Raw genomic sequence first — 20,818 nt, 5'->3', positions numbered from 1 at the left:
TATTCGCGGGCGCTTCAAGAAGAAGTATTTTTATCCCCTTCATCTACGATTCGCCACAGAGTCCCGGTCTCTTACTTCGCAGTCCGAGCCCCTCTGAGCCTCAGAACCGGGAAGACTTCAAATCTGCACCTTGGGATCGGACTGGACGTAGAAAAGACTCTCGGCAGGGTCAGTCTTCCCAGGGCTCTGTACGAACGTGCTGTGGAATCTGCAGCGGGGAATCCAGGAGCGCAGAGGAGCCGGCAGCTTGGAAGGTCCTGCCGCGGTGTGTGGCGGGCTTCCACCCGCTGCTCAGAATACAAACGGTCGGCGGGAGAAGCGCGCCCCGGCTTCGGCGTCGGGCCGCAGGAAGTCGTTGCTGGAGGCTGGGCTCCCGGGGCTCTGGGATTGCACATGCCCGTTGTGCGGGGCCGGAGGCCTTTGGAGCCCGTTCTTTGCTCGGCCGCTGCTGGGTGAGCGCGGGGTTGCAGGCGGGGCTGCGCCCCGGGATGGGCCGAGGTCGCCTCTCTCCGCTTCCCTAACCGAGGCCCCGGCTGGGGCGAGTGACCAGGGCTGCCTTTTCATCCTTTTAAATCACGTGCAGGGGAGGAGAGCGCTAGACCTGCCTTGCCCGTGAACCCGACTGGGATATCCTTTTGATAACGAAGAAATGGGAAGAGCTCATCTTCTCAGATCAGGTTGTAACTTAGGGTGGGGAAGTCCTAGACGGACCGATTCCTGCTGTTGGAGCCTCTGAGCTGAGGGGCAGTCCGGCTCCTTGGAAATACTGATGAGAAGGAAGAGCTGAGAATAGTTGATGTTTTCCTTGCTTTACATTTCCCTAGTGTTTCAGTGTTTCTCCACTTTCCTACAGGACTATAGATTTTTCCCTTACCGTAAAAAAAAAAAAAAATCAATCTTGAAATTTGGATTCCGGAATTAGGGCTGTAGTAGACTGTTTTTCTAAAATTATCCACAAACCTGTTAACGGTTTTATATATGAACACAGCAATCCTACAGAGTTATATACTTGACCCTTACTCCCCGTTTTCCCCAATTTTCTCCTCTATTTTTGATAGATAATATTTAGCGTTATGAGCTGTCACAAACTCTTAGACATCGACCGTCATCATTTCACCAGTCGGTGTAGTTGCTTCATTCTGAACAAAAATCACTGAGTTCAATGGCATTCCATTGGGAGGCATCATTTAATGACCTCTAACAGCAGTGAGATTCAACTAGATTAAAAATCTTAAAAATGCTATTTTATACCATTTCCACGATGTCTCCTGTAATAAATTCAGTGGGGCAGACCTAACTAGTAGCAGAGAACTCTCTGGAGGAAGCTAGGAAACAATATTGAGACCATCTTAATGGTTGAATCTGTGCCACAAGCTGAGTGATATATGCTTTTGTCTTTTAATTTCTTTTTATCAGGGTTATAAAGCGAAAATGTTAAGCGATTTCTTAAAAATTTACTTTTCATGTCTGAAACTACTATGTTAAAATGTGCACAAGTACTAAATTGGCTTTTTTGTTTTGTTTTGTTTGCGGTACGCGGGCCTCTCACTGTTGTGGCCTCTGCCGTTGCGGAGCGCAGGCTCAGCGGCCATGGCTCACGGGTCTAGCCGCTCCGCGGCATGTGGGATCCTCCCGGACCGGGGCACGAACCTGTATCCCCTGCATCGGCAGGCGGACTCTCAACCACTGCGCCACCAGGGAAGCCCTAAGGGTATCTTTTGATGAACAGAAGTTAGTAAGTTTAATGTGGTTCATTTTATCAGTTATAAGACAAGAAATCTTTTTCTACCTGAAGATCATAAAGATATTCTCTGTGATCTCCAGAAAGCCTATTTGTCTTACATTTTACATGTAGATCTTCAACAACAAACCTCGAATTAATTGTGAAGGATGTGAGGTACCCTTTACATCAAGGGGTCAGGATTTATTTATCCCATTTGGATATTCAGTTGACACAGTACCATTTATTGAAAAAGACCATCCATTTTCCAGGGCTACTCTGCATCAACTTTGTCATAAGTCTAGTGTCATTGTATGCATGGTCTATTTCTGTACGTTATTCCATTCCATTGTTCTGTTTGTAGATATTTTCAATAATTCTAAGTTTAACTTTATAATGAGTCTCATTATCCAGTGGTTGAATTTTCCAATTTTGATCTTCTTCAGCATTGTGTTATTTATTGTTTATCTTTTGCATATCTATGCAAATATTGGAATCAGCTTGTCAATTTCCACCTTTAAAAAACTGTAGGGAGTTTTGGGGAGGGATGGCATGGAGGGAATACATTGAATTATGGATCGACTTACTGAGTCTTTAAATCCTTGCTCAAGATGTAGACCTCTTATTTAGGGCTTCTTTAATTTATCTCAATGAAGTTTTCTGTTTTTTTTGTTTTGAGGTCTTACAGATCCGTTTTAGATTTATTCACATGTTTATGATATTGGAGGCTAGTGAATTATTTACACATATATTTTTTAACATATTTAAACATAATTTAGAAATTATTGGGGTAATACAGAGAAATACAATTGATACTTGTATATTGGCCAGCTATCCAGCAACCGTGCTAAATACATTTGATTTCTTTTGGATTTTTTCAAATGCAATTAAGTTGTCTGTGACTAATGACATTTTTATTTCTTCCTTTATAGTCTTTATTCCTTTTATTTCTTTTTCTTGTATTTTTGTACTGTCTAAGACCTCTAGTACAGTATTGAATAGAAATGGTGAGAGTGGATAAGCTTGCCTTTTCCCAGTCTCAGGAAGAAAGCTTTCAATATTTCACCTTTACATATGATGTTTGCAGTAAATTTTTTGTAGATATCCTGGAGATGACTGCAGGCAGTTCCCTTCTATTCCTAAAGTCCTAAGAATTATATCCTAAATGTTGAATTTTATCAAAGGCCTGATTTTGTTGTTTTTGCTGTTCAAATTGTTTCAGCTTTGACCACTGGAAGCTGTTTCATTTGGTTCCTGTGTCCCTATGACATACGTGTGGGATTGGTTTGTTTGTTTTGTGTGTAATTTCTTACTTTCTAGAATTATATAATGCCTCAGGCTCATCTCATATATGTCCTGCCCCAGTCCTAGAATTGGCTATTTCTCCAGGGAGCCAGCATTACACATATTCTGCATCTATATTAAGCTAAACATGAGTTCATACTTGCATGTCTAACTAAACTATGAGGCGTGGCTCATTCCAATCTGGTCCCCTTGCTTATCTGTAAATTCCCACTCCAGCAATGAGAATCCTGGCTTCTACTATTTAGCCATCCATTTACTTAATTGTTCAATTCCAGCATATATGTGGAATTACCTCATATGTACATGGGAAACAACTTTATACACTGGAGTACAGTGTTTCTGTGCAGCTCATTTTGCCTTTAGTCTCACAGGCTCCACTCATTCCCAAAGTTACTTAGCAGCTTTTCCACCCACCCCCTCTGTGAGGTAGCTTTGCACATTACCTGTATGTGACCCTCCCTCTTACCTCTGAATCCTTGCAGCCGTGATCTCTGTACTTTTTATTGTCTCCACAGTTTTGCCTTTTCCAGAATATCATAAAATGGAAACCAAACAATATGTACCCTTTTCAGACTGGTTCCTTTTACTTAGCAATATGCATTAAGGTTCATTCATGTCTTTTTGTGGCTTCATAGCTCTTTCTTTATTGCTGAATAATGTCCCGTTGTATGGATGTGTTCATTTTTTAAATTCATTTGGCTATTGAAGGACATCCTGACTGCTTGCAGTTTTGGGTGATTAGCAGCAGAGCTGCTGTAAACATTTGCGTGCAGGATCTTGTATGTGCATTAAATTTTCAAATCACTTGGGTAAATAAGCACAATTGCTGATTGAGTGGTGTTTAGCTTTGTAAGAGTCTGCCAAACTGTCTTCCAAAATGGCTATGCGATTCGCATTCCCACCCACCAAAAATGAGAGTTCCTGTTGCTCCGTATGCTCACAAGCATTTGGTACTGTCAGTTTTTTGGATTCTAACCATTGTAATAGATATGCAGTGGTATCATTTTGTAAATTTGTAATTACTTAAAGACATTTGATGTTGAGCATCTTATATGCTTATTTGCCATCTGTGTATCTTCTTTAATGAGATTTTCAGATATTTTGCCCATTTTTAAATTGGGTTGTTTGTTTTCTTACTCTTACATTTAAGAATTCTTTGTATACTTCAGAAACAAGTCTTTTATCCAGTATGTGTTTTATAAATATTCTGTCTGCAGCCTGTCTTTTCTTTTTCTTAACAGTGTATTTTGTAGAACAGAAGTTTAATCTTAATGAATTCCAACTCAATTTTTTTATGGGTTGTGCTGATATTTTCTAAAAACTCATTGCTAAACCTGGGGAATCAGAGGTAGTTGCCTAGCTGAGCAAGTTATATGTGTCTGGGGGTGGGGGGTGGGAGGGGAAGCAGAGGGAAAGTAAAAATCTAGGGTTTAGCAGCTTCTTACACGGACTTTCAGATAATCATTCTTATTTCAAGGCCCTGGCCTTACCCTTCAGCCTTTCAGAAGTATCAGGTCCCCTCATTTCTGAACCTGTTGCTGTTGTTGGCTTCCTCCTAAATAGGAGGATGGGATTGACCTACCTTTGCTCTGCTAGGTTGGTTATCACTCATCCATCTGTTTTCCATCTTCCAAAATTTTGTTGACACATCCTTTGTCATGTGGAATCCCCTCTAGTTTTCTTTACCCTGATGAGTATATATGGTTTCTAATCATTTACTTTCATTTTAGTGGTGTTTAGAAAAGGGAATGAAGGTAACATGCATTTAACCAGCTGCCATATTTAACCAGCTGAATTCTGAATTTCTTTTAACTTATCTATTTTTATTTTTTAAGCAAACGATCTGATTTACAACTATGTAAGTTCAGAACCCTGGGAATACTGACCAAATCTGTGCTAAATTTCTTTGTCTCCATTTCTTACTGATTTTTATTATGTACCCTTTATAAGCATCCAAAATAGTCATTGATGGAGATTATTTTAGGGTGATATGTCTTCCCAAATTGTACTTTGTTGTACCATTAAGTATTTGGGAGAGTGTCATATAATATCAGACACATTGTTAGAAGATGAACATAAGGCAAACTTATTTTTTTAGTGAAAAAATATTGAGGGGAAAAGTGCACCTGACATTCAGGAATATATGGAAGATACAAGACAGTACTACACCAGTAGGGAAGATGAATTAGGGGAGAAATAGCTAAGAAAAATATGGTAAGTGTGTATGAGATTGAACAAAAGAGATTAGAGAAGCTTCAAAAATACAAAGAGTTGAGCAGTGTTTCATGGATTTTTTTTTTTTTAGGTGAAAAATTAGATAACTTCCAAAGCTGGAGCTGAATCGAATGTTAAATAATGGCAACAGGTGACTTAAAAAGAAGCTTACGGAACCTAGAACAAGTGCTTCGCTCGCTAAATTATCCTAGAGAGGTGGATTGTGTAGGGTGAGCTACAATATCAAACTTCTTTGTATTATTTTCAGTAATGATGTGAGGTAATGCTTGACATGAGGGGAGTATCTACATAAAAATCTAGATTTTATCTGGGTCCTTTAAATTTTTTCCTTGAAATGACTAAGAGACTTTTAGAAAGCAGTTAGGAGTTTGTTTCTAAGTAGGAATTAATGGAAAATTCCAACTCAGGAGATTGAAAACAACTGTTAGAAGAAGTAGCACAATATTGTTAGACTCAGGTGTGGTCTCTGTACATTTAATCTCACGGAAGTGTAATGGATTTCATTAGTTCTGTAATCTACCACCCTCGCACATTTAGTTGGGTGGTATTCCTTTTTGATTCGGAAGATTCTAGTTAAAGATTTCTTATGACAATTTATACCATGCTTGAAGATTGTTATTAAGCTATCTCACTTAAACCTTTTGCTTTAGTTTCCACTTTCCAAATGTGACTTACTCGCCTTTGTAGGATGTCACAAGGTACATTTCTTCTCTAATTCTGCCAACCTAATATGGTACTCCCATCATCCTCTTATCATTTAATACCTCTTTTTCTTCCTCCCTGGGATGGCTGACTGGTTAAATGTTCCCCCCCACTAGAATGCAGCCTGACATCTGGGACTTTTTGTTTAGTTCACTGCAGCCCCCCACATCTCGAACTGCCTGGCACATCTTAGAAGCTAATTAGACATTTATTCAATGACCGTGTCGAGGGACAAGTCCAGATTAGGCATATGTTCAAGTAGTGAGGGAAACTGGGTTGGTTTAACCCAGTAGCATCCTGGATAGTCTTGTAAACTAGGGAAAGCTAACCAAGAGAAGGCTGCGAGGGAATGGATACTGAGGAGACTAGGGAAGGCTTAGCTCTGATGACTGCTATTACGAGCATCCTATGTGAGAAGCAGAAGGCATTCCCTCGTCTGCTCCTACAGTGTGTACCAGTCATATACTGGTTCCTCAAAACAGGGAAATCTCTACTATCCAGACTGGCAGGGGCTGAATCAGTTTGAGTAGGCAAGTTTTCTTCTTCCCACTTTAAGTATTAACATTTTAACAGACATTTTGGATAGGAATAATTCTAAAATATACTGATGATTCTCCTGTCTTCTGGATACAGCATTCAAACATTTGATTTTCTTATTGACCCAAGAGTATCATTAAGAACAAGCTTAGATTATCTTATAAGATAGTAATGTCTGCAGGGTTTATTGAGACGGGTCGTGCTACTTGCTGCTGCTTCAGATTGCTCGCCCCGATCCGACACGCACACATACACATACAATGCACCCTCCGCGTATTTTGATTCTTTATACTTTTTGGCCATTTTAAAGTTTTTTCCTGACATCTGCTGTTTTTCGTGTTGGTCTGTCAATTTATAATATCTGTTTCTCTTACTGTTTCTAGTCTAAGTCCTTAGAAACTAGGTAGCCAAGAGTTTTGAGATTGTTTAACGTAAGAGGTATTAAATGCAGACCTGTCTGTTTACTATTCATAATGTGGATAAGATGGACACATTTTGCTCAAAAAAAGTACTTTTTCATTTCCTGTTTTGAACTGTCTTACAGAGAGACAAGGTTGCTAGAGCAGTTTTCTCATTGGGTAAATTATAATTTTACCCATGAACATAAAAGAGAAACAATTTATGTTTGTCCTGCAAAAAACAAAATATAATCTTATCATATTTGTTCCCTGCCTTATTGAAAAAAATTGAGCAAGGATGGGGAGATTTATGTATATGTTTGAATTTTGTGGAAAACAAATGTTCTAAGTAAGCACATTATCACATCAGTTGAACAAATACTTTCTGTGCCTTGTTGTGAGAGAATCAGTGAAGGCACTTCTCCTTGAGAAACAAGATCTGTGTGTGGAGACAGTTAGACAACAGTACACGGCAGAGCATCAGGTGTCAGATACTGAACACCTGGGGAGTCGTTCTGAGAGAGATCCTTGTGGATCAGAAAGATGGCTTCATGGGAGGCTTGAGATTTGACTGATGATTCACAAAGAATGAATGACAGATAACAGAAGAGTAGGATACCTTTCTAGGCTGGAGGAATTAGCGTAAGCTAGTAAGGTAGATTCCAAATGGGCCTGATGTCAGGGGAAGATAGTAAACTGGTCAGCCTAGTCACAGTTGATAGCTTTTCCAGCCCTGTTTTCCTCATCTGTAACTTAGAATTCCTAATCTTTTCCCTTTGCAGCTTTGTGATAAAGAGCAAGTGAGGTAATGTGAGAGGTGTTTGCAAAACCATAAAGCCTACTTGTGTACTGTAAGACCATACATTTGCTTTATTAGTAGGAGAAAATGGACTAGATCGAGTAAGGCTAAGCTTTGGAAAATCAATAAATACTGTGGTAAATAGACTGTTGGTACTAAAGAGTTTTTGTTTCATAGTTATTTGGTTTAGAGTAGGGGATGGAATCTAAAGGGTCTTGTGCATCACCTAGTTATTATGGCTATTGTGTTAAATTATGAGTTTTTGACAGCGTTTCTTTTATTTCCCTGATTATCCAACTTTGTGGAATTAAGCTTATTAAAAATCTTTTTCTGTTTTTCCTAACAGTTTGGTCAAGGGAGACACAGCAGCCTCTCTGCCCATCATCAGCTATTCCCTTACCTCATATTCACCTTATGTAGCAGAACTTCTGGTGGACTCCAATGTAGAACTCATAGCAAAGAATGACTTACGCTTCATAGATGCTGTCTACAAGGTATTTTGAATTTATGAAACAATAATTCTTTTAGAAGTCATTGAATGGTTTTCTTAAGATTAATGTTATTATAACTCAAATATATGCCGCATACATAGTTGACAGAGTATTTTCAGATGCATTTATCTCCTGTAAATGCAGTCCCTGTTATAATCAAGATGCAATTCAAGTTTGCTGTATGTTTCATACTCTAATAAATATGAGGACTGGTAATTGTCATTTGTTATCATTTGCCTTTTTTATATCAAATTTTAGTAAAATTTGATATACTGGCAGAAGTTAGAGAGAAATGTGGTTTTAGTGAGTAAAGTTTTGGTTCAGAAAATTGTGAGTTAATTTAGTTGTTTATAAGAAGGGACTACAACTTATGTTGGAACAACTTGTGTTCCTTGAGGTCTGAAACCATGTCTTATTATCTACTCCAGTACCTGCACTTGTACTATATGTATCCTGAACTTAATCTCATGTTTGATTTTTCAGAACCCTACTTTGTATCATTAATTTTTGCTCACGTACTGTGGTTTTCTTAACCTTTTAAAAAAAAATAGTAAAACCCATTTATCAAATCAAATCTTGATTTTTTTCTTTTTTAGGTAGAGTTTGATGAAGTGGTAGCCTTTAAATATAGTCTCTGTTTAATCTTCCCTTTCTTTGTCTCTCACCCCAGAAAGCTTCCATGGAAGCCTGAGAGGCATTTCTAGGAAATCCCAGGGTCCACAGAGTAGGTTTTGAAAATTACTGGTTTAATCTGTATCTCTCATTTTATACATGAGAAATCAAAACTCAGTAGCCTACCAATTTGTCTAAAAATCAAGTCATGATTTCTATAAACAAATAGAACTGTGGTTTTCTGATATCTGCTATAGTAGAGGTGTTTTTTTTTTAGTACCTATGAGGATATTTGAACTTTTTATATCTTTTTTCATCTCTCTGGACAGCTATCTATACTCTGGTACATCCCTAGCTAACTGTTTCCTACCTATTCTCCTACCTGGTCAGGACTCACAGCACCCCTACAGGTTTCTTTAGTGCCCTGTATATAATGGCTTAATCCTCCCCTCTCTCCTCTCAGAAATGGCAGTACACCCCTGACCAGGTGGTCATTTATAATTTTGGATTTTTGAAAGAAACTGCTCCCAATTATTACATTGATTTGTTTCCTCTTTACAGCTTCTTCGTGATCAATTTAATTATAAACCAATCTTGACGAAAAAGCAGTTTCTCCAATGTGGATTTGCAGAATGGAAAATCCAAATTATATGTGATATTTTAAATTGTGTGATGAAAAAGCACAAGGAGTTGAGTGGTCTTGAGAAGGTAATTTTATTAATAGATTTTAACTTAGGCTAAGTTGCTATATTTTAATGTATAAAGTCAATACCCTAGTCAGCAAATTAATGCATCGTGCAATTACTGCACTATTCACAGGTCTGGGTAAGCTTACAATGCCTGATGTTTGCTTTAAATACTAGTGACTTGTTTTTGCACATTTGTGACTTGGAGCTACCAGTCCTAAACTAATAGTTCAAACATAACACGTTTTCATCACTTTGTAGTTTTCAAAAGACGTGTAGTCTCGTTAGACTCGGCATTATTTGGCAGTCACATTTCATATGAAAATTCAGGTGATAGAGGAATTTAATATATACATCATGCTTTCCCACATAATTTATGACATCTTAATACCTTTTTTTTAAGACTCCATCACAACAAAGAAAAAAAATCAGTTCTGCTAAGTCAGAACCTTGTTCAAGCGCTGAGAAGACATCAACTGAACCTGTGGGCATTGACGTCACTGGCAGGTTTATGACTTCAGGAAAGGTGGGAAAATACAAAGAGAATGTGTCATGTAGTGTTAAGAGTTACCTACCTAGTCAATCCAACGTATAAGGTTCACTTTTCTGACTAGCATCTGGTAAAACATTCTGCTTAGACATTAGAGTGTAAGGATTTTTAACAGTGCATATCACACATTATCTGGGAACATTCCTAAAGTTATAAGAAGAGGGTAGAAATGTACAACCAAACAGCCTGTCTCTTTATATTTCTAATCTTTAATTCTGCCTCTTGCGATCATGAACATTTGCACTTAATTACATATCTAGTCTTCCTAAAGACCCTCCCTTTACTTACAGTGATAGGTCATGATTTACATACATTCATATTTCTATACCAGGACTGTGAATTATCCAATGATTGGTAGTTCCTTAAATCTATAATCTGGTTTTGGGGTAGTGTTTTGAATATTTTCTCTTTGTTGGTAGATATCTTCCCTGCCCTTGTCTCCTTCAAGCACCTGTGGCTGAATGAGTCCAATGCCATTAGGGATAGTTTTTCCATCTCCAAGGGAAAATGAAGCCAAAATATTATTTTATAATGGTAAATATACTTTCAGCTGTCTTCCACCTTGGGCAAGCCCTTTGAGATTGAAGGATAGACTACCAGATGAATAACTGATGTGTCATTAGATAAAGGAATGTGAGTATTTTTTGGCTGAAGTAAAATCTAGGGAATTATTTTTCCCCAATTCAAAATATGAGTTATATAAACAGAATCTGTGAAGATATTTATACTTTATGCCATTACAAAAAGTAGTGACATTTAACTGTAAGAAAAAGGCTCTTATGTCAGTAACTTTAAAATAAAATATGCCTGTTTTGCTCCAGGTGATGAGGGCAATATGAAAAGGAATGTAAGTGTCTTGTATCCTTTCCCAACTAGAATTTATCTAAACAGGGATTTTCTTACACTGATTTTTTAATATTCATTGTGCTTAGCACAGGATTAAGTCCACTGTAGGGACTTACTAAGTATGAGTTGATAGAACTGAATGTATTTTTCAATCTTCTGTTTCACTATGGGGGCTGAGGGGTGATCTAAATTGTCCTAACAAAGAAAGATACAAAATTTGAAGACATTAGACTTCTTAATTTTCGTAAAATGAAGTTTCCTTTGTTATCCATCAAAATTTTGTAAATTACATCAAATTCTTAATTCTCAGAAATTTGAATAGTTATTAAAAGTATTCCAGTTTAGAAAAGTTGGAGTAGTAAGTGCATTCCTTTGTTTACATGAAAAACCGAGTCAATACTGAAGCAAGTTCTCTCCTCCCCAGTGCTTTCTCTGGGGTGGTAGTTGTGACTTCTGTGTCACATGTGCTGAGTTCATGTTCATAACGCAGGTTGCCTGTAGAAAAGAAGTAGGCAGAAGAGTCCTACGTAAATGCGGTTTGACCTGGTGCCTTTACTCTCAGGACCTTCCCTTAGTTTGAATTGTTATTGACAGTCTTATGTTTTGTGGTTTGTTTAATACAAAAAAAAAATTGTAATGAGTCCTACTCATAAAGCCAGTTCTTGATTATCTACATGTGAATAGTGTGTTAACCTTTTAAAAATAACTTCTTCTTATGGAACATTTCAAACCTGTACAAAAGTATCCATTCTGTGACTCAGCAATTTGTCAACTCTTTGCTAATCTTGTTTCATCTTAATTGTAACCACTTTCCCAACATCTTTTCTCCCAAACCTGAAACCATTTGAAACAAGTCCCAGACATCATTGAATAAATATTTCAATATTTTTGTAAAATATAAGAATGCTTTTCAAAAATCATGACCACAATTGTATCATCACACCTAAAATAATATTAATAAGTTTGTAATATTTGGTATATGCATATGTGATAATTTAAACTTCTGTAAATCTTAAATGGAAGATAGGATGTTTCTTTTGAATGTTTAAAATAATTGTGGAGAACAGGGAAGCATCTCTGACATGTTTTTCCCTGTGCAGAAGAAAGCTGTGGTGATCCGGCACCTGTACAATGAAGATGGTGCTAACATTCCTGAAGATACAGTAACAGATGTTAGTGAAGCATTTGATATTTGTGACTTAAAGGCTGCTGAAATAAAGATTCCTGAATTACAGGTTCCTGAAATTAAGTGTGAGCAGCAAGTAAGAATCTGGGACTTCTTTAACAGATGCCGATATTTCTTGCTTTGATATACATGATTATTTCAGCATCTAATCTTTGGAACATTTCTAGCCTTTTAAATTATTGATCATGACATGTTACCTTTGTTACCATTACTTAAGAATCAATAAGTCTTACTGAATATAATTCAAAAGATATTATTTGCTGCTTATATTTAGGGTACTAGGAGAGATGTCATGGGTAATGCAAAGATGAATAAGACATAGGACTTGACTTCAAGGAATTGACAGTCTGGTGAGAGATAGAGATATACTACTTTGTTTAGTGAAGGTTCTTTATCACCTCTTCCCCATATTGATGAATGGAAAAAAATGGTACATTACCACCTTTTCATTTTCCTCTTGGGACCCTTGCTGTCCTTTGCTCTCTCTCTCGGAATATCATTGCTATTACTTTATTGCCACAGACCCCATTATAGTGTCTCGTCTCTACTGCTTCTGTTAAAACTTCTTTTTCTGTCCGACTTCTATGTCTTGTGACTTCTATACATCTTGATATACATTTGGCATTTAAAAACTACCAGATGACCATTAGGCTTACTTCCTGTTTATAGCAAACAGAACAATCTCAGTTCTCAGTCATTTCCTCTTAGCTTTCTGCTAGTTCTAGTTATAAGAAGCTAGTCACTTACAGTTTTATTGTACAAACTGATACTGTTCTAAGAGCTTTATACAAATTAATCCATTTAATCTTACAAGACCCAAATGAAGTTGGCACTCTTGTCATCTTTTTTTTTTTAGATAAGGAAATTGAGGCATCGGACATCTCGCATGAGCTAGTTTAAGTGTCCAAGGTGCCTGCTCCAGAAGGAGCACTCTTAACTCTCATGCTGTCCTGCCTGTTGTAACTATTGAAACAACACGTGGAAATGGGAATACGCTGAATTACAGGAATTTTAATCTGCGTAATATTTTTAATCTTTCTAATCATTTTAGGATACAGAAGTCAATCCTGAGGTTATTGCGCTACAGACTATGCTTGCTGAATGCCAAGAAAAGCTGAAGAAACTGACTTGCATAGAAAGTAGATTAGAATCTTTGGAAGAAAAAATGAAAGGGAAAGTGATGGTGAATGAAAAAACCTGGGCCGATCTTCTAAGTCGTGTCACTCTTCTTGAAACAGAAATGCTTTTATCTAAAAAGGTATTTTCTTTCCTTTACATTTATAGAATATCTCAAGATACAATAAAGTAATTCCTTTGTTCATTATTATTCTCTTATTTGGAATGTTAAATAAGAGAATACTTAGGTAATGGGAAGTGTTCAGTTGGGATGAAGGCCTGTTTAGGAACACCCTGTTTGGTGATGGTTGTTGTGACTATTGCTTTTCTCTTCATCAAATAAGATAATCTGACAAACTTGTAAGCTGAGTGTTTAGAGACAGTTATGTCATTTCTGGTCCTAGTCTGTCTTTCCTTCCTAGAAAGTTAGTAGATTCAAGTTTTCTCTCTCCTTCCACATTTAAAAGATCAGTTTTTATATGTAGGGATATTTATGTTTTGCTTATAAATAAAATAATCAAAAGTAAGTATTTATTATGTCATCTATATATTTTATGCTTAGCAGTAAGAGCATAAAATGAGAACATATCTTTTTATTTTATTCTAAATACTGAACTGTATCATTCCAGAATGATGAATATATAGAGTTTAATGAGATGAGTGAAGACTGTGCTTCTAGTAGCGACATGGATAGTCTCAATCCGGGTAAGTTCTTGGCGTACTGGAATTGGTGATATGGTAAGGAGTTTTCACAAAAATGTTTTTATAGTATTTGGTCGTTTTAATTATCCTCAAACCTTATTTTTTTAGAAATCGCAAAGCTCCTAAAAACAAAGAAAATATCAAACTTACAGACTATAAGTCAAGGATTGCTAGAAAAGCCAACTTACATGTCTTACATGTAGTAGTCAAATAAATTCCAGTGTACAAAATTGCAAACTTTTAGAGATGTTTTACTCTTTTAATTGCAAAGTGCTTTAGAATAATAAATGGACCTTCAAAGTTTCTAATTTAAACTTAAGTAGTAGCTTTTGCATATGTAAATAATATATGTAAGAGAAAAAAAACACATTTGTCAGTAACCTGTAAAGTGTTACAGACCTCTTGCATTTCAACGGTTCCCTGATGGTGATAAAATGAGAAGGACCTAAAATTAGGACACATCTTCTCCGTGTCACTTAACCTCACTAGACTGCTGACATTTTCATTGTGACGGAGCAGCAGGGGTAAGATTTCTGAGCTGCTTTTCAGTTAAAGCTTTAATTTTTTTGATTCTTATACTTTTTGAAAAGACAAAGGTCTAAGTTTTGTCATGTTTGTAATTAAATCATATTTGCAGAAGAGATATTTTGTCCAGTTGAGCATTCATAATGAAGCTAACTTTTTAAATCTGTGGGTGTTTAACCTCATTAAATCTTTCAGCTACTATGTGTATAACAATTTAACAACAACACATTGTAGTGGTAACTACAGGCCTGCACTGTTCCAACTGTGATAGTAAAACATTTAATTCTCAAAGCAAGATAAGTGCTATTATAATCCATATTTTGCAGATGAGGAAGAGAGATTAAATAACTGCCCAAGGCCACACAGCTGTTGAATGATGGGACATGTTTGAAAAGAGGCAAACTAGCTTTGACGTTTTCTCTTCAACACTGCATGTTCAGTGCACGTGCCAGTTTCGTTGCACAGAAAACAAGTTCAATAATTAGGTTATTAAATAAAATTATTTGAGATACATTAAATAAAATTATTTGATATGCTGCTTCTGGCAGTAGATTTATTATCGACTACAAATTTCAGATTTGGTAAAAGTTGACTCTTTTCCATTTATCCTTCATTCATTACTCAACAAATTTCAAAGCTCAACTCTAAGATCCTTGAGAGAAAGAACTTCATCTTACGGTCTGTCGAGCATAATGTCTGTGCTTCTGTCACCAGTATCTATCTGTATATGGTAGAAATCAAGTTTTTATGCATTGAAAGAATACTGAAGTCTGCTATTTGCAAAACATTGCCTTTTCCAAGTTCGATTTCACCTGTTTGGACTTAGTACTTTTTAAATAACAGGTTACAGAACATACTTTTAACACATTAGTCCTATGCTAGGACTTAAGAGTGATGAGCAGATAGACCAGTATCTGAAATGGATTATAGGTTATGAATGAGTTGAATACCTAGTCTCAAAAAATGTATAATCTGACCCTGATCAGTTGAGTCAAATTTATGAAGCCTGACACATTACACCTTACCTCTCCATGCTCCCTGGAAGCAGAGGGTTTGAATTCCTTTTGATGTTGAGAGCAACAGCTCACCAGTCTGATCTGAGGATCATGTTAAGTTGGGAATGCTTTTGGTGAAGTTCATGCCCATTAGTAAGTAGAGGAATGGAGCAAACGGGCAAGAGAAGGAGACAGGAGAGACTGTGGCTCCATGCGAGACCAGAGTCCTCATGTGCTAACACTTTGTTCCCTGACTGAGGTTGTCTGTGTAGGCTTATAGTTAAACTATGTAAACCAGTTTAAATGGGTACCTGATTTTTTTTTTTTTGGCCTTGTTTTTGCAGCCAAATGTACCATGACTAAAGACATAGGGCTTCTGAGATTGGTTGGACAGGAGCTTGTCTTATCTCTGATGTTCTATATCCAATTCGATGGTAGGAAAGACTTGCCATCATTTTGTTGAATAACATCAGGATACTGGAAATGGAAAGTTGTTCAGTTCTGTAGAGTAATAAATCTGGGAACCTGGATTTTAAGCAATTGTTTTCCATACATATCAACTTAGGGTAGAATGTTTCCTGATTTTTAGGAAGTACATATAGTCAGTTTTAGTAATAGTTGCCACCATTTTAAGAAAAGAATATACACGGATCAGTAGCTTATTTAAAAATACATTAACCTGCGTATTCAATTCATTGCTATCATGATAAAGATAATATTACTTTTTGTGATTTTTATTGACCAGTTTTTAACATCCAGATTTCCGTATGCAGGTCACTATCCTAAAAGAATTTTAAAAACTCATCTAGACCTATACCAGTAGGCATTTTATTTTGAGATGTTTATGTTTCTTCCCTCTATACATAAAATTTTAGATACTTGACTCTACTATGAAAGGAAAAGGTAACCTAAAATTTAATTTCTCCACAGATAGAAAAAGCAAAGAGGAAAGGCAAGCAGATATTCCTTTGTCCTCTGGTTATAGTATGGTATCATCCGATTCAGCTCCCAGAACCTCAACTATTAATTACTGTGGTTTGAAAGATATTTCTGAGGTAAGAAGAACGGGCAACTACTTAGGTGATTTCCTTTGTAAGGTCAGGAGAACAAGCAAGCATTAGATTTAGTTGGAGAAGCCATGGGCTTCTACAACTAAGATTCACTAAGATTTAGTGAAACTGTAAATCTTAATCTCCTAAAAATTCTTTGTGATAAATAAATGGTACTTAATGCAATGTTTTAGACTGTGTTTTATATGTTCACGGCCCATCTTTGATTATGGTTTACTTTGAGAAATGGCCTAAATTTGTTGCTTTTTAAATTAAAGGAAACAACAATCCAGAAAATGGAAAGGATGAAAAAAATGTAAGTAACAGAAAAGGGGCAACAGAAATTCATTTCTCTATAGGGAATTGTGTTGGATTACAGTATATAAAGAATGTTCATGTGTGTTTCAAACCTTGAAGGTCCCTCAGTCAGGTGTGGAATTTCCTTCAAGACTCCAGTGGATCATAAATCCACCTCCAGTTATGTGTTTGTGAGATGAGTCACTGTTTTTGTTTCCAACAAGTGATGTAAAACATTGTTAATGGAATTAATTGCAGATTAAAGAGTGCAGTGATATTTTTGGTTGATAATCAAGAAGTTATCTATTTTTGATAACTACTTTATCAAAATATTAAATTGTATATGTAGATGGATGGTTTGGAGACATTTTAAGTATTGTGAAAGTATTGCTAGTCCTTTTCAGAAAATTGTTGGTATGGTAATACTAGATATGATACTTTCATCTAGTACAAATATGAAATTACATGATTTTTTTAAAGAACAGTTGAAAGAAAATATGAAATGAAATTGTGTAAGATTATCATGCAGCCTACTACTTTAAAAGACTATAATTTTTTTTTTTTGGAAATTAAGATGCGCTGAAATAACTTATGCTTCAAAAATTAAAGACGCATAATTGACTCTAGTTGTTTTTCCTCCCCTTCTGGCCATAGTATACTTATTAACAGTAACTACCTATAAATAATCACTGAAATTTATTTAAGGCTCAAAAGCATAACTGCAGCAACCTAATTCCTATGCCTCACTATGAATTTGTTATTTACTTAATATATTATTTATGTATTGTATTCCAGGTTTGAAGAAACTGCAGAGTTACTGAAATGTCCAAATCACTAATTATAGAATTTTCTGCATGAACTTCTCTAGAACTTTGGCTCCTGTACATGTTATATATTTTAAAGAGTTCTCTATGCAATTTTAATATACTGTAATATTTTTATTAGAATTGGAATTCCATTTGGTATATTAGCTTTTTCATTCAATGTTGAATAAATACTTAAATATTTTTGTGCTGTGATTATACCGCTTTACTGTTTTACTATTCTTAGGGAAACTTAGGTGCCAGTACATTTCTTTTACAGCGTGAAGTCATTCCAGCACTGTATTTTTGTGTTGACATTTGTTGGCAACGTGCTAAATAGTTTTTTAAAGTACAGGCTTGAGGACCATGGTTTACATCCTGTTGGAAACACTCCACCTGGGACTTGCATATTGTCCCCAGGAGGCTCTCATACATACCATCTTGCCATCTGTACTGATGAGTATCTTGCAATGAAAAGTTAAATATGCTCATTGAGATTGAAATACAACAAAAATACAGCTATTTCACGCTCAGTCAAAAGGCAGCAACACGTTTTCAGTTAACGCTGAGGAAGTTAGGGCATGGTTCTCCCTTTGTGTTTGAAAGCAGGTTGGACAATGGTGAAAATGTGCCGAGTATTTTAGTGCTCTATTCTGTAACACGTGTTAAGAGCAACAGCTCAGACCCAGATGGTGGCCATTCCTGTATTACAAGATACACAGTGAGGGTTGTTTTGTTTCTTGTTTTTTTAAATGATGGGAAGTTATATATCTTTCTAGAGAGAGAAAAAGTCTTAGAGGAAGTTAAATTAAAAGAAAAATGAAATTCATTTAAAAATACTAGATAAATTCTTTTATTTATTCCTATGTTTATATAAATGTAATTTGATATTTGTCACCTATGAAACATTAATAGTAAGTTAAAATTCTAAGTAGAGATAACTTTTAAGAAGGCATTTTTAATATTCTACTACAGGTACATGTGTAGTCATCATACTTTAAACTTTTGAAGTTAGCATACAACTTTGAATTTAGTAGTTTCAGTAAATATTTCTAGAATTAATGAACCCAATTAGCTTTATTTTTTCAATTGTAAAAAGTTATGAATCAAGAGATTATAAAAGAAACTACTTTGTCAGTTAAACTTCTAAAAATTCAGCATCAGCATGGAATTGTAGCACCACCTTGTGGTTCACATGCCAGTATTTTACCTTTTAGTAAGATGTGATTTCCTGTAAAACAGGATCGTATTTTCCCTTTTGAAAAACTCAATTCCAATTTTAAAAAGAAGTGTTTTTGAAATTTTCTTTTTTGTGCAAGAGAGAAGAAAAAATCATCTTTTCTCACGGTCTCTTTTTCCCCTCCCTCTCCTTTTTCCTTTATGTTAGTGTACATATATACCAATTAGATGATTTTAAACATTTTAAATTTCCTGATATACATTAAGTGTGCCAAGTATAAGTTTCTATTGAAAATACAGTAAAAGATGTCTTATATTATCTAGTAGAAATTTGGAATCCAAATTTTTTTCATACTTTTATCTAACAACTTAAACAGGAACTAATGAAATCAACACATAACGCCACCAGACATTTATACTTACAAAGAATCTCACTGTACTACTTTGACAATGTAATCTTTGGGGAAAAATAAAGCAAATTTGACTTCACTGAAGTTATTGCAGAGAGAACAATTATTTATTGTTCTAATTCTCTTCGAAAAGTAGAAAAAGATTTCCCTCTTAGGTGATTAGTAGTTGGGAACCACAGAGCAGCCCCTTTTGATTCACTTGAAGGTCTTGAGAAAGTAAGGGAGGGGGGTCCTGGAGAGATTCGGAGCTACATAATTAAACCCGTAGTTAACTGGAATTTTCACTAACTCCATCCCCTTAATTCTCCCATAAGTGGGATGAAAGGTAATGTATTATACCGCCCACAAAGGCATCAGCAGCTGGTGTGGCCCTATTTGTACGGTGCGCTGTGAATACAGCTGCACAGAGGTCAAATAGACACACTAAGAATGCATAAGGTGAAGTAAGAAGAAGTAAAGTCAACCGTATGAAAATTCTAGGCAAAGCCCAGGACTATTAAGTTGGAAAAAGTAGTTCTATATTTGTTTGTTTTACTTCAACGCTTTGTAATGTAATGTTTTAACATGTAATACAGTCCCTACAAAATAAAACTTCCAGCCTTTGGAGCTGCGTTTCGTGCTGTTCATTCCTCACAGCTTTACATCACTGACAGGCACTTGGGGAAGCACTAAAGAGCAAAAGAACCTTGTCAGTTTTACAAGCGACAACATTTTGTGAGCTCCAATAACATTATAGATCTAATTGTTACTTGTTAATAAGCCCAAGGTTCCCCTAGTGAAAATGTCCGGTTGTTTATACGACTCACTCAAAGAGTGAAGAAAGCAGTAGTGACACTGAGAACGTGCAGATTTATTGGGGTCGGAGGGGATTTTTAAAAATCCATACTCATTTTAGCATGGTTTTTATCTATTTCTAATACATGTAGGAATGGGTATGTCTTATTTTTCTCTGAAGTCCACTAAATCACTAATAGAAATTATTCGATTAAAAAAATTTTTAATGCAAAGTATTCAACTCAGCGTTTTAAAATTAAGAACCAGAACACTTTTTCAATAAGTATCCCAAATGTATAAGTTATTTGAATTATACATTATAGATGGGTGTTAATAAAAAGGAGAGAATCATAATTTTAGTTACCCAGGAAGGTTGAAAGGTGGGGATTAGAGTGATACGAAGGCTGAATGTTTTGGAACACTAACTGGCACCTAATAGGTCCTAATTTGTGGACATAATCCTTCAGTTCACTTAAATTGCTGTGTACTTGGAGTGTAATCAACTTATTAGATCACGGGGCAGAGCTCTTCAATTCGTTTGGTGTTGAAATCCTGAAAGACGTGTCTTGATTGTCTCTGTGGATTGGCCTCTCTTAAATCGTTCTTTTGCACACTTTCTTTTGCTGAGAGTGACTTCCCCTTCCATCTGGAAAATTTCTGCTTATCCTCTAAGACACTGTACCTTCCTTGGAAAGACTTTTCACAATTACAGAAGCCAAATTATGTTCTCTCTCTTTGCTGCTTTATAGTACCTTGTTTATATTTCTTATTTTTATACCAATTTCATAGCTCTTGTTTATATGAAGTTAATATCCATTACTTCTGTTTTTGAGGGTTTTGGTTTTCAATCTTTCTTCCAATGTTTATTTCCCTTAGTGCCTAGCATTTGTTCAAAGTAAGT

At 36.0% G+C, this 20,818-nt stretch overlaps 1 protein-coding gene across 8 annotated transcripts; it reads left to right on the top strand.

Moving 5' to 3' along the window:
• The first annotated feature begins 5 nt into the window (after positions 1–5).
• On the top strand, positions 6–19,734 carry CEP44 (centrosomal protein 44). 8 transcript variants are annotated; one of them, XM_082619171.1, is made up of 11 exons: positions 6–452; positions 5,331–5,469; positions 8,043–8,190; positions 9,361–9,507; positions 9,889–10,011; positions 11,982–12,143; positions 13,119–13,325; positions 13,813–13,888; positions 16,336–16,460; positions 16,733–16,770; positions 17,547–19,734. In XM_082619171.1, exons 2-11 carry the CDS (start codon positions 5,381–5,383, stop codon positions 17,587–17,589), a joined length of 1,158 nt encoding a protein of 385 aa, XP_082475297.1. In that variant the 5' UTR covers positions 6–452; positions 5,331–5,380; the 3' UTR covers positions 17,590–19,734. The 8 variants fall into 8 exon arrangements, with proteins under 8 accessions (XP_082475297.1, XP_082475300.1, XP_082475302.1 ...); XM_082619176.1 differs by having other exon boundaries at positions 7–452; positions 11,982–12,053; XM_082619173.1 differs by having other exon boundaries at positions 85–452; positions 11,985–12,143.
• The last annotated feature ends 1,084 nt before the right edge of the window (positions 19,735–20,818 follow it).

The sequence above is a fragment of the Mesoplodon mirus genome (assembly GCF_964341445.2).
Source record: "Mesoplodon mirus genome assembly, chromosome: 1".
Taxonomy (NCBI): Eukaryota; Metazoa; Chordata; class Mammalia; order Artiodactyla; family Ziphiidae; genus Mesoplodon; species Mesoplodon mirus.
The sequence above is the reverse complement of the archived record's forward strand: the minus strand, read 5'-3'. Positions and strand labels throughout refer to the sequence as shown.

Coding starts and splice junctions, on each gene's coding strand:
- CEP44 (XM_082619171.1), top strand. CDS start 5,381: ATGGCAACAGGTGACTTAAAAAGAAGCTTACGGAACCTAGAACAAGTG. Junction 5,470..8,042: donor AGAGAGGTGGATTGTGTAGG/GTGAGCTACAAT, acceptor TTTTCCTAACAG/TTTGGTCAAGGGAGACACAG. Junction 13,889..16,335: donor CATGGATAGTCTCAATCCGG/GTAAGTTCTTGG, acceptor ATTTCTCCACAG/ATAGAAAAAGCAAAGAGGAA.